The 12,553-nt window shown below is 40.5% G+C and overlaps 1 protein-coding gene across 8 annotated transcripts in view; it reads right to left on the minus strand.

Moving 5' to 3' along the window:
- Positions 1-5,495: 5,495 nt before the first annotated feature.
- The window catches only part of LOC119774240 (C-Jun-amino-terminal kinase-interacting protein 4-like), a 53,334-nt gene continuing 46,276 nt past the window's right edge, over positions 5,496-12,553 (minus strand). For 5 of the 8 annotated variants that reach the window (XM_038271666.1, XM_038271663.1, XM_038271667.1 and 2 more), the window contains 14 exons: positions 12,399-12,488; positions 12,091-12,252; positions 11,842-12,013; positions 11,570-11,761; positions 11,328-11,484; positions 9,759-9,887; positions 9,595-9,675; positions 9,450-9,517; positions 9,225-9,373; positions 8,973-9,144; positions 8,788-8,901; positions 8,499-8,678; positions 7,327-7,458; positions 5,496-7,251 (listed from right to left, as the gene is read on the minus strand). In XM_038271666.1, the coding sequence (XP_038127594.1) occupies positions 7,133-7,251; positions 7,327-7,458; positions 8,499-8,678; positions 8,788-8,901; positions 8,973-9,144; positions 9,225-9,373; positions 9,450-9,517; positions 9,595-9,675; positions 9,759-9,887; positions 11,328-11,484; positions 11,570-11,761; positions 11,842-12,013; positions 12,091-12,252; positions 12,399-12,488 (1,917 nt within the window). In that variant the 3' untranslated portion in view covers positions 5,496-7,132. The remainder of the gene's footprint in view (positions 7,252-7,326; positions 7,459-8,498; positions 8,679-8,787; positions 8,902-8,972; positions 9,145-9,224; positions 9,374-9,449; positions 9,518-9,594; positions 9,676-9,758; positions 9,888-11,327; positions 11,485-11,569; positions 11,762-11,841; positions 12,014-12,090; positions 12,253-12,398; positions 12,489-12,553) is intronic. The other 3 variants (XM_038271665.1, XM_038271670.1, XM_038271671.1) reach the window with 1 other exon arrangement.

Here is a 12,553-nt window from a genome sequence, read left to right on the forward strand (position 1 = left end):
ACCTGACAGATTTATTTCACCCTTCAAGGGTGATTTTTGTTTTTGTTTTGAAGATATTAAACCTGAAGTTACAGGTCTTCACTGCCTGTTTCCTCACGGGTTCATCCGCACTTCCTAACAAAATTAGAAAACTGAAAAAAAGCAAAGCAAAAACAAGGGGGAAAAAAACTAACATTTGATGTGTTGATGAGCAGGCTGGCTGCCAGAGCTAGAAGTGAACAGCTTAGATAAAGGGATACTGAAGCTCTAGAACAGCCCAAAGTCCAGAGCTAAATCCATCAGAGAGGGTGCCAAAAAACAAACGTCTGCTTTGACCGAGCTTCAGTTATTTTGCAATAAAAAGTGAGGCAAGATTTTTAAGTCTAGATGTGCAAAAATGATATAAAGTTCCAAACAATCTGCTGATCTGAGGCGTTTCTAATGATTTATTGGGTCCACAGAAACTCTTAGCATGCAAATGATTTTGATACTCTGCCTCTTCCATCCAAACCTATAATGTTAACTAATAGATAAGTTGAAAGATTTGTATTTGCACATTAAAGTAATAAAAGCCCTGAATGTGTTTAGTGAAGGATCTGTCACAAACAATCAGGGCAGCCAGATACAGAGTTCATGTTATAGTCTGATCCAACAGTGTTCTAGTTGTTTTAGGGTCAACTATGGTCAATAAGAAAGTTATTATAAATTATGAAAGTTAAGTCAGGATTACTGATGTAACAGGATTACTTCAGAGTGAGTAAACTGGCAGCTCTCTTTAGTTAAGAGTTAGAAGCTCTTTTCTCTCAGAGCTGTTGACATTTGCATCACCACTTTTATATAATGAGCTTTCCTCCAGTGGGACGTTTGCCTCACAGGAAGCAGCTGATATGACAGTAACAATTATCGGGTCTGAATTAAATCCAAGAATGAATAAGAAGTAGATATATAACTTAATGTCAGCTTGGCAGCCAATGAAGATAGAAGTTAGGAAGCAGGAGGCCAGTGGCTCTGAACAGGCTTTAACTGAGGCCCTGAATAGAAGAGTGCTGGACCAATCACAGCCAGGGGAGGGGTGCCTTTGTCCTTCTAATAAAGTCAAAAGCATCTCACTCTCCTGTAGATCAAGTCTGCCACCTAGTGTCGACAGACAGAAGTGCAAGCCACTTCCTTTGACAGTTTCCTTCTTAATTTCTGTTTGGAAACACTGGAAGAATTTATTTTCGGCTCTCCATTAAACCTATTTTCTCTCTAACCTTTAAACTTTTACATGTTTTTTTGATGCAGCAATCCCATATTTTTAGCATCCATTCTGGGGATAATATATGAGAGTGCCACAAAAGGCAGTTACGGAGAGAATATCAATCTGGGTTGAACTATCCTTAGCCACCAGGATGAGCAGAGCCTTAATAAGAGAAGCTGTTGCAAGGACCCAGGTAGCAGGAGAGGAGCTGCAAAGATCCATAGCTCAGGTGAAAGTAAGTATTTTGGGGAGAGGGGTGGCATTGTTAAAAGAAAGGATATAGATGCCCATATAACTGTTTCTTACAAGGCTGCTAAGGCAAACGCCAACATTGCAAAGGTGTGACTTAGTTGGAAATAAATAATGTCTTTCACTTAAAGAGGAAACTAGAGCCGTCGTGGCCACATCATGATGTATTTGACTTTAGCAAAGACAGGGAAGATGGATGGAGCTTTAAAAAGGGTGGAAGAAAACCTACTTAAGGCTGGAGTTTACCATCTAAACCAATTCTAAGCATATGGCAAGAACTACACTGCATTGGTTTGTTTATTAGGAGAAGGATGAATTAAAGAAATAAGATGTGTGGCAAGACCTGAAAAAAAGCTTTTTTTTTTAACACAGATGATTTTAATCAAGTTTAACTGAGCGTGAACATTTTTGTGAGAACTGCTGGATAGAGGCTACAGAAGGGATGAAGATGTAATCAAAGCAAACTGGTTCTAATGTCACCGCTCCATATAAAAGCATTAATCAGGTTTTTAGGGGAAGTATTGAAGGACATTCCATGTTGATACTCCTAAGGGGTGTCCAGAGGGGGGCCAGGGCCCACTTACAGCCCTAGATCATATTCCAGGAATGTCTTCAATTAGGCTTACCAGACTGACCCTGGTGGAAAAATTTAAATAATAGGATGCAGTTATATATATATATATATATATATATATATATATATATAACATCTGTATGAAATTGATGTGTGTTTATATATGAAGAACTGCATACTACTTGGATGTAAAATAATTGCCATCATGGCTTTGTCAAGCTGCTGTCTTCCTTTGTGAAGCAGGAAAAAGACTAAAACAAAGTGAATCCAGTAGAACTTTTTATTTCCTACCTGGGTGACAATAGTTGAATAAACATTTGGCTCTCAAAATGGTATCGGTGCCTTCTTTATCGGTACTCGCCGATACCAATGCCACCATTTTAGTGCTGGATCGGGGGGATCAGTGGTTTCCCCCTTTTAATCAATCATGATTTCCCTTTTAGCTTTGATTAATAGCAAACAGTAAGACAAACATCCCGCAAGTTTTTATTAAAGGACAGACTTTTTTTGTTTTGTTTGGCTAAAAAACATAAGTAATTTTTTTAAAACAGGCAAACCTGCAAGATTCGCAATTTTTTCATATCTAGGATGGTTTACAGATTGTGTTTCTAACTTTGTTGTTTCATCGGAACATTGTCAGAGTAGGGAGTTGGAACAGAAAAGAAAGCAGAGCTGTAGATAATGAACCAGATCAAATAAAATACAGAAAATATTCAAGGGACATTAAGTCTTTTTGAGGCCCTGCAGGATAGACTGTGGTCATGGTGCTTTAATGTGGTAAAAATGGACTTTACACAGGAGTTAAAGTGCATCGACATTAACAGAGGAAAAGCTGTTCATTCAAACAGTTGCTTTTGATTGAATGCGAAAATTAGAAAAAATTAAAATGCTGCAGATTTATGATGTGTATTTACTGCAGATTTGGAGAAAAAAAAGAGCACCTTATACTAGGGTGACCATATTTTCATTTGGGAAAACCAGGACACCTTGGAGCGGGGGGAGATGGGGGGGGGGGTTGATTGAAAGAACAAATGTCTCATCATCGGGATTTGCTCCGTGATCAGAGGAAAGGTTACTTGGCGCAGAACAGTGGTGAAAATTGGAAGTTCAGTTTAATATAATACAGGTCTGTGAATAGTTCCGTCTGAAATGAATGAAAATAGTTGTTTTAATGGTTATAGAGTCAGATATGTGGCGGTAATGTTTGATTTATCTAAAGGTTTTAATCTGTTACTGTGTAAATGAGTTTGGCTGTAATTTAAGGACAGATTCTAATATGTCTGCAGAGTGGGAACTATAAATCTGATAGGAGTTTCATTTTTCTATTGCTGTTTTGCACAATATGCTTAACTAAGTATTTTTTGTTGTTGAATATTAGAGATTTTGCAGATATATTTTGTAGATACATTGTTTAGATTTACTTATATATTTCTAACCCTTTTATAGAATAGAATAGAAAATCCCTTTATTGTCCCACAATGGGCAAATTTACAGCAGCAGAAAGATTATTGAAAATTGTCACACAAATGTGGACCTTAGAAAAATGTATAAGAATAACATAATAGGGAAGAGTTAAAATATGAAAAATAAATTTCTGTAAAGTGTTTTAACAATATAAAACTGGAGAATTAATAACCAATATGCAGCTATGGATATTTTTACAGTAATGGAAATTTAAAAATATCAGCAACATCAGAGATGTGCAGAATGACAGCAGCAGGTTATTTAACTGACTAAGGTTTCTATCATTACATTTGATTTGATTTGTTCCTGCTCCCGGTGGTTGGAACCTTTATTCCACTCTGGATTATTGTGAGTGTAGTCTTTGTTCACTTTAACTTTTTTTAAAAATAAATAAATAAACAAACCATTTTGAAAACCTCGGTATTCATTCTTTTCCTGCTTTGTGTGTCAACTTTCACGGTTGCTAAGCAACAGAGCATACGGCGGTAAAACCCGCCGAAGGGAGGACCTGTTCGGATTTACAGACAGAACTCTTCCGGCCTCCTTATTTTCAAGGACTTCGAAGGATCCAGTCTAGGTAGACCGCGTCCTTGGAGGATGCGTCCTAGGTTTTCGAACAGAGCCTCTGATTAAGAACAGGGCTGCCTGCACTGACGCGGCTCAGAGATTACGTCACACGGAGCGTCGTGCGCAGTGAAATCAGGACATTTCCTCACTTTCTAAAAAAAAACCCGGGACGCCCGGGACAGGACGTGAAATACGGATATGTCCCGGGAAATACGGACGTTTGGTCACCCTACCTTATACCACATTTATACCCCCATCAGACTGCAGGTTGACAGATATGTGGGTTTTCTCAACAATAATGGGATGTCCAGTCTAACCTTGGAAGTTTTACCTTTTGCAATAGAAGCCTATAGCAGGAAGGGAGTTCAGTTTTAAATCCCTAATACGGTGCATAGAAGAGGAGGGTCACAACTCAATAAAATCCAAACCATCTTTAGGTTTTATACACATATAATTATATATTCAATGTACAAAGACACATTCTCAATTGCAAAGGTTCATTCATCAAAAATAAATACTGAAATGGCTAAACTGAAATATTTATACATATATATATCTTTTCTCCTGCAGAGAAGACAGGAAAACACACAGTTGCATAAAGAGGACAGCTTTCTGAAACAAAAAAAACAACCGACGAAACAGAAAGCATGTGTGCAGTGTTCAGAGGACTGAACGAGTCTCAAAGCGGACAGTTTGATAAAGACAGCAATAAAAATGTCGAGAGGGAAACTTCTGGATTAACACACAGGTTTGGTAAAAAGGGAGCAGATCAGCAAAGCAAAGGGTTTGGTTTCTCATCTGGCAACCGAAGGGGGGGCATTACATTATCCATTTCTTTACCCTCTGACTCTAACACCTTTCTCTCTCTCACAACACGCACAATTTACAAATATGTAAGTTAAAAATAGATCTCTATCTTAATATATCAACACGCTTCGATATCTGTTAGAAAAAAACATGGCTCCCTGATCCCAACATGCTGCTGTGAAAGGTGCTGCTCTATCGCTGCCTGAGCCTATAGCTATTAGCCTTTAACCTTTGGTAGCAAACAGGATAATCTTTAGAGAAAAATAGATTAACTTTGCCATGAAAACAGCAAAACTCTGGTATCTAAGGCATCTATCAAAGTGTCTGCGGAGCGGAGGACAGGGAATCTGATGTCATGGAGGCAAAACTGAGGTGAGCAGATTTCTAGACCGATAATTAAAAGCTGCACACTGATGAATAAAAAAAAATCGTTATGTCATCTGCAAACAGTGACACCTATTTATTGCCTTTAGTGTTCAGTTATTGCAAATCCTCCAAACAGCTGAAGGTACATTCTGTCTAAGGGATTTTTCTTTAAGGAAAATCTAAGTATGATCAAACTAAATTCAAATCTTTGCAAGAGACGTGAAGGATTTATTAAATTCTACCAAAAAGAGGACAGCTGCTCGGATTGTTTAATAGAAGTGATTCACAGCTCTTATCCAGACCTTCTTTACGTATAGATACCAGTTTCTCTGCTCACCCCAGTTGTAAGACAAGCAGCACAGATTCTGCTCCAGTCAGTGAAAAACCTCCAGTTTTACTTTAGTGAACGGAAAGCTGAACTGAGATTTGATTTAAACGTTTCTTTAGCATGAAATTATGTTCAGGACTTTTATATTTTATGTCCTCCAAAAAAATCTCTGACCTTCTGAGGTACTTTTAGGAAGGCATCACATTTTTTTCCCCAATTAAACGGCCAAATTCATCAGGTTGTTTTATCAACCCCATGTAATATTTTTATCTAATCCAGATTTTAGCTCCAAGCTTTAGCATTTTTTTAAGTGGCCAGCAGCTCACAGAACCCCGTTTGCCTCGAGCTTCATTATCTTTGCGTCTGCAGCATCCAAATCTACATTATTGGCTACAAAGGTTATTTTCTCGTTTCAAAAATCCAACATCTTTTCACGACGATAACAGGGGAACGGAGACTGTAATGGCTACGGCACTTCTCAGTGAAACACTAACCGTTCAATTTTATGACGAAACTCTTTTCATAAGAATTTATTTCCACCTGGTTCAAAAACACAGCTTGGAAACACATTAAAAGCTCACATCCTTAACAACACTAGTCCAAATCATTTTATATTTCTCGTTCAGGAGCGTTCCAAGTGATTAAAGACAGTAGTCGTTTGTGTCTGATAATGAAAAACCGATCCGTGTTTCATCAAACACGACCAGAACCCTATGGTGAACTTTCTAATCCAGTTAAAGGGTCTCAGAGCAGATTATTAAGGGTCCTGGGATAAAGTTTTTGCTGCCTTTCAAGAACACCTTCCAAAAGAGTCTTTCGTTTAGAAGCTGCATAATTATAACAATGTAAACATGACAAAAAAGTCATGGAATTTTATTAAATTATAACTGAGTTTTAGAAACACTGATGGCTGTTGTTTTTTTCCAGGGCTAAATGGAGAAGAATCTGTGCTGATATCTGAGGCACAAACTGGGCTGTTTGAAACTTGAATTAATTAAATTCTTATTAATATTTAGCAAATAATGATGAAAATATTGAATATAGCATCAGCTTCACACAAGTGAAAGATGATTCCACTGTTGAGCTTTAAAAGATGTTCTTCTAAAACATAGAAGATGTTCTTTTAAAACATTTGATAGAGAGAATCCCACATGATTAACTCCCCCCGTCTTACATTCTTAGAGGAAAGCTTATGAAGGCGACAGTTTTCTTACCCCTGAACAGCAGATGTAGCTTTAGCCGTGTCTGGAGTGAGCTCAGGTTGTAATCTGAGCAGAAACATCAACCTTACCTCCAGTAAAATTGAAACACATGAGGCAACAATAAATGTTTCGAATCTGAAGCATAAAAAATAAAAGGACAAAGAAACTCCATGCGTTCAAGGTTAAGAGAGAAAAATGCTCGCAGAGCAGTTTTTGCTAGTTTTGCTTCCATCGTTCCAAAGACTGAGGAAGCAAAAAATAAGTGCTGATTAATCTGGTGCCTTCGACGACTCCTGGGTTTCTGTGGTTTAGAAAAAAAAGGAAAATCATGTCTGCAGAGGCCAGGCGGCTTGTTTTCAGTCCTCGCTAACCATGACCTGCCAGACGATGAGGTGGCTTCGCTCTCCTTTGGTGAGAAAGGGCTGCAGCTTCATGGTGGGGTCCTCTGCCTCGTCCGCTTCCCCGTCCTCGTCCCCTGCAGGTAGAGAAACACGTTGGCCGTCTACGCTATGGGTTAGCCCCATGTTTGTGGTCCAGCTCAGAAACTCACCCATTCTGAAGTCAATGTAACCCTCTCCTCCGCTCATCACCAACATGGATCTGCTTCCTTCCTGAGCTGAACCATCAGTGGATTTATCTCCTGATGTGTCTGATGCGCTGGATGCTGTCAGATCTGCATGACCTGACAGCAAAAATGCCAATAAAAGCCAGAAGCTTCACAGCCGGAAATGAAAACACTGATTTGTTTGGCATGTTTTCACTCACATCGTTTCTATTTTCTTATCAGAATATAAAACGGCTCCAGCTGTTATTATTCTGTTACCTTGAAATTTGATTTTCCATTTTTCTAAGGTTAATATGAACGTGTTGCTTTTATGGTTTTTTCTTACATTTCACAAATCTTTCCTGTTGAAACTTGCTTCCTTACGATATTATACTGAGTAAAATGGGTGTCAAGCCTACATTTTTTATAGTTCAATTAGAGATAATTAGATCTCAAGCTTGTTTTTCTGAGACTAGACTTCAGTTATTTTAGTATCTCTGGATGAGAAATCTCTTGTTTTTCATGACAGGCTTCCTTTCATCATTAACTCAAGAAAAAGTCTCATCTAGAGATAACGGAATAGTTAGTGTTGACATAGAATATTTCATCTTGATTGGTTCACCGTTTCATTCCTAATTAGAGCCTCACCTTCACCTCATCTCTAGATATTGAGATCTATAGATCTGAGAAGAGTGATCAAACAATCAGAGCTTAGGCCTATTTTGTCTCCATTAAGATTTAATCCTCTCAGTATATTAAACTTAGATTGTAATTAAGTTAATTGCCTCGTCATCTTAAGATTCGGAGGTCTCACACTCCTTTTGTTACGGTTCATATGTCTCGGACATAAATTATATCTTGTTTGAAGGAAAAGATCTTGTTTTGTTCCAAGGATGCATTTGATACGTCAATAAATATAAGTACTGGGAAGTTGTGATTGTTTGTTTAGTTTTCATCTTTCCAGTGAGTCACTTATGTCACTTTGTCCCACATTCACACTTTTCTTAGGATGACTGTTTACTTTTATATATATTTTAAGACTTCAAGGTTTAAAGTAAGATCTAGATTTGAACCCATGCCGTTAATAAATCCTTATGTAAAGATATTAAGAATCAAAATGTAGAAATCAACTGCGCTTCAGACTGATCTGAAGCCGGCTGCCTGTAACGCTGGATCACCTGGAACCGCCGTGAAGAACTGGACCGCATTCCTGTGACCGTGGAAGCTGAGCTGAGCGTGAGCCATGGAGCAGTAAGGAACCACTGTCCCGGCCGTCACCTTGTCGCCGCTGTCGTCTCCATAGACGCGGACAACACCTCCCGGATTGTTTCCTGATGCCTTGGTTACCTTGTTGGCTGCTAAAAGAGCAGCAGATGTGCAGAAAAGACATTAAAATATCCCCATAAATAGACTTAAGGAGACATTCATCATGTTTAACATAACAATATGTGAAGTTTCTGAACCTACATTCTGTTAGAGGAATAGAGATGATGACTCCGTTACCGGTCCCGATCCACAAACGGTTACATGACACCATGAGAGCCGAGATCCTTACGAACGAGAAGCCCAGCTTGCCCGTACCTGCAAACAGATGACATTCAAACCCTCGTTCTGCTTCCAGCTAGTAAAGTCTGCAGGGAGCGCCTCCTGACCGAGCATCTTGCTGACGTAGGGCTCGATGTCGATGTCCTGGAGGTGCTGGTGTGTGTGTGCATGGAACAGCCTGAGAGTGGAGTCCAGCTTGATGGAGACCCAGATCCCGTCGCCGTGCCAGGCCAGCTGACGGACCTGGCTGTCTTTACGGGGGTGTGCATCGAAGGATTTCTACAAGAGAGAACGATTGGGTGGATGTAAGCAGGCGTGATTAAGAGATTGAGTCACAGAGGAGGTGAATGTTTCCTCACCTCTATCTTCATGGCTCTGGGATGCACCACATGGATCTTGTTCCTGTAACCACACCACACCCTGTCATGCACCACAGTCATGCAGCGGATGGAGTGGTGCTGCTTCCCCAGGTCCAGCAGATGGTAGTTGGTCAGGTCCCACTGCCCATCTGATGATGAAAAAGTCAACGCAATCACTGGAGATCTTCTCCTGGAGATTTCAGAGGAACCAGAAGGCTCTCTCACCTGTTCCTCTGTGGAAAATGGCCACGGTGCTATCAGACAGGCTGACCAGAACCCGACCTTTCACGTGTCTGAGAGGGAAACAGGTTTTAATCGTCAGACTCTGAGATAAAACCATAACAGGAGCGACTGTCTTTAAGGAACTCACACTATGCCGAGCACGGGCTTCTTCAGCTTTACAGAATGGAGACACTTCTTCCAGTGAGCCACAGACGAGTGGACGTACACACTAGGAACGAAAGCACAATTTCACTTGGCGAGGAGAAGATTAGGGCGACCAGCAGAAGCAGAACGACAAATAAAACACACTACCATCCATTCTGGGCCCCCAGCCACATGGTGGGCAGGACGCTGCTCATTTTCTGAGCCTCTTCGATCATCAGGTCCTGCTCCTCTGCACTGGGGTTCGAACTCACTCCATCTTTAAGCAGATCGCTCTCTCTGTTCACAAGAGACAATCCAAAACCAAGAGTAGCATTAGCGTTAGCTCTTCTCCGCCTCTATATGAAATTGTCCATTAAACCGTAAAAAGTTGGTATAGGAAGACTGGGGGTGAGTATTGGAATGGGGGTTAAGATGCGATCCATGTCACAATACAAGATTATCACTATATTGCAATATCACCATATATTGCGATATTTGTCCTGTTATCAAAATTAAATGTATAGATAAAAAAGCAACCCCTGCATATGTTCACCAGATGATATTGATCGTTCAGTTATTTTGGTATCCATGTTGCTTGGGGTTTGAATCAATCCAAGTCTTCTACTGTGACTGTCTCAACTACAGAAATATATGGCAGCCAAAAATCACAATATATTGCTAAAACGATTTTCTTTCACACCCCTAAGGAAGACTGCAGAGTTGAAGCCCTTTGCCCTGATTGAATCATCTTAATTACTAGCTGATAAAGTATACCAATGTTAAAAGAAAAGCTCTCCTGGTCTGATCTGTGATGGTTTTCCACCGGTAAACTACATTTGGTTGTTTTCCAGGACCTGATTAGCAAAAAAAAAAAACAAGCTAACTGCATGTAGTGAGGCTAATGCTAATCCCTTGACTCCTTTTTCAAACATCTGACAGATTCAAAACAGCTATGACTGACTAACAAAGAGAGATGGCCTCCAACTTGGAAAACGATTGGAAGCTAAAGGAAGCCTGTTAAAAAGACTAGCCTATTAGCTAGCTAAGATTAGCTTTAACTCCATTACCAGCAGAATATCAAAAAGCTCTGATATCCTGCACAACAAGGATGTAAATGGTTCTACTCAACCCAGTGGTTTTGCTTCCTCAATTACTGTAAATATCTTTAGAAAATATCTTTAGAAAATCTTAGACCAACAAATTATTTGCCTGCGTACATCTGAAATAGTTTAAACCCGGATTTTTCAAAACGATCCATTAACGATTTTCATATCAGGTTCATATAAAATCAAGCCATGTTGACTGGAAACAAAGGTTACTTTAACAACTACAGCTACAGTGTTTAGATAAAACCTGAATTTCTTTCCATCTGAAAGGAAAACTAAAAGAGTGGCACCATTTCTACAACATGTGATGCTTCATTTTGGGCTTTTATTACAATAAAAATACACTGAAGCTTGCAGTTATAAATAATCATGATTATTTTAAGTGGTGTGACTACTATTGCAAAGCTCTGTAAAATACTAACGTGTTGCTTTGAAATGAGTCGAACTCTGACCCAAAGTTTTTTATAATCACATACTGCCATAAAATAAAGTACAGGTTCCTTTGAATCATAAAACTTTTACCTTTCAAGTGTAATTAGGTTAAGATTTAACAGTTAATTTTACTGAATTCAACATTGATATGATTAAAAAACAAAACAGCTTTTAAAAGGGACAGGTTTCCACATGTTACCTCTGGGAGTAGTTAGCTGGGGTCTCTCTGGTCTGCTGGGCTCCTAGCGGATCTGTGAAGACGTGTTCTGTGTAGATCCCTCTCAGGCTCTCGCTGTGGTCAAAGCCTCCTGCGTTGGTCTCCATCGCCTCCATGGCTTCTTCTGCTGGTCTGGAATCTAAGGTGGACATTTAACCGGGTTTACTGAGAAGAAGATGATGATCTGTGGCCCCGATGGCTCCAGCGGGTTTCTTGCTGCTTACCTGAACCATCAGCAGTCTGAGGAACAGCTACTGCTCCGTCAGCTTCACAGCCCACCACCGTGATGCCTCCAAGAATGCTATCGCTGCCCTCTGTGCTCCTATTGGCTGCTGATGGGCCACTATCTCCCACTGGTCCTGGCTCAGTGTTTGAGGATACTTCCTCTCCGGCAGGATAGTCTGTTTCTCTCGCACCTTAATGGGAACAAGAATCAGCGGCGAACTTCACTGAAAACAATCCGAACCAGAGGCTCCAGTTTTGATCAGTCACTGACCGGGTACACTGGCGATGCAGAAAACGTGCGAATTACAAACAAAGAAGCTCTCCAGGATGTTTCCGGGCTGGTTGGCATCGATGACGACCACGTTGGAGTTGGACTGGGTGCTGGTGGAGATCCACACCAGAGAGGAAAACTCGTCCTGATGACGCAACTCTTTCTGCTGCTCCTGCAACAACAACAGACAGAGAAATGAACTCAAAGCAGCGACCCTCACGCCGCTGGCGTCTGTTAGAAAACGCGTACCTTAAGCTCCCGATCCAGCTGATCCAGGCTACTCTGAGAGCCCTTCTCTTTTTTGGGGCTCGCTGCACCTGATGTGTCGCTGTAAAACACACTGGCCCCCACTATGGAACCTCCATCCCTGGTTTTTCCTCCAGACAGATTCACACCTGCAGCACACCACAGCTGGAATACAAACAGAAAGCCGTCAAACACAGCAAACAGGGAACTTATTCATCCCCATGATAACAGAGGGGTGACAGCATCATGCTGTGGGTATGCAAGAGACGACAAAAAGAGAACAGAGCAAAGTAAGCAGAGGAAGGAGACACCTTCATAGTCGGATCTTTCTCATCCAGCGGCCTGAGGAAGACTGGAACAGGTAGATTCTTCATTTTGCCATCTGCCTGACCTCCAATAGCCTGGGAAGTCAAACAGCGCACAAATACGGCTCATTTTTTAGACACCTTGTGTTTGTCCTACATAA

The sequence above is a fragment of the Cyprinodon tularosa genome, unplaced genomic scaffold (assembly GCF_016077235.1).
Source record: "Cyprinodon tularosa strain WSP-4 unplaced genomic scaffold, ASM1607723v1 ctg803, whole genome shotgun sequence".
NCBI classification, from domain to species: Eukaryota; Metazoa; Chordata; class Actinopteri; order Cyprinodontiformes; family Cyprinodontidae; genus Cyprinodon; species Cyprinodon tularosa.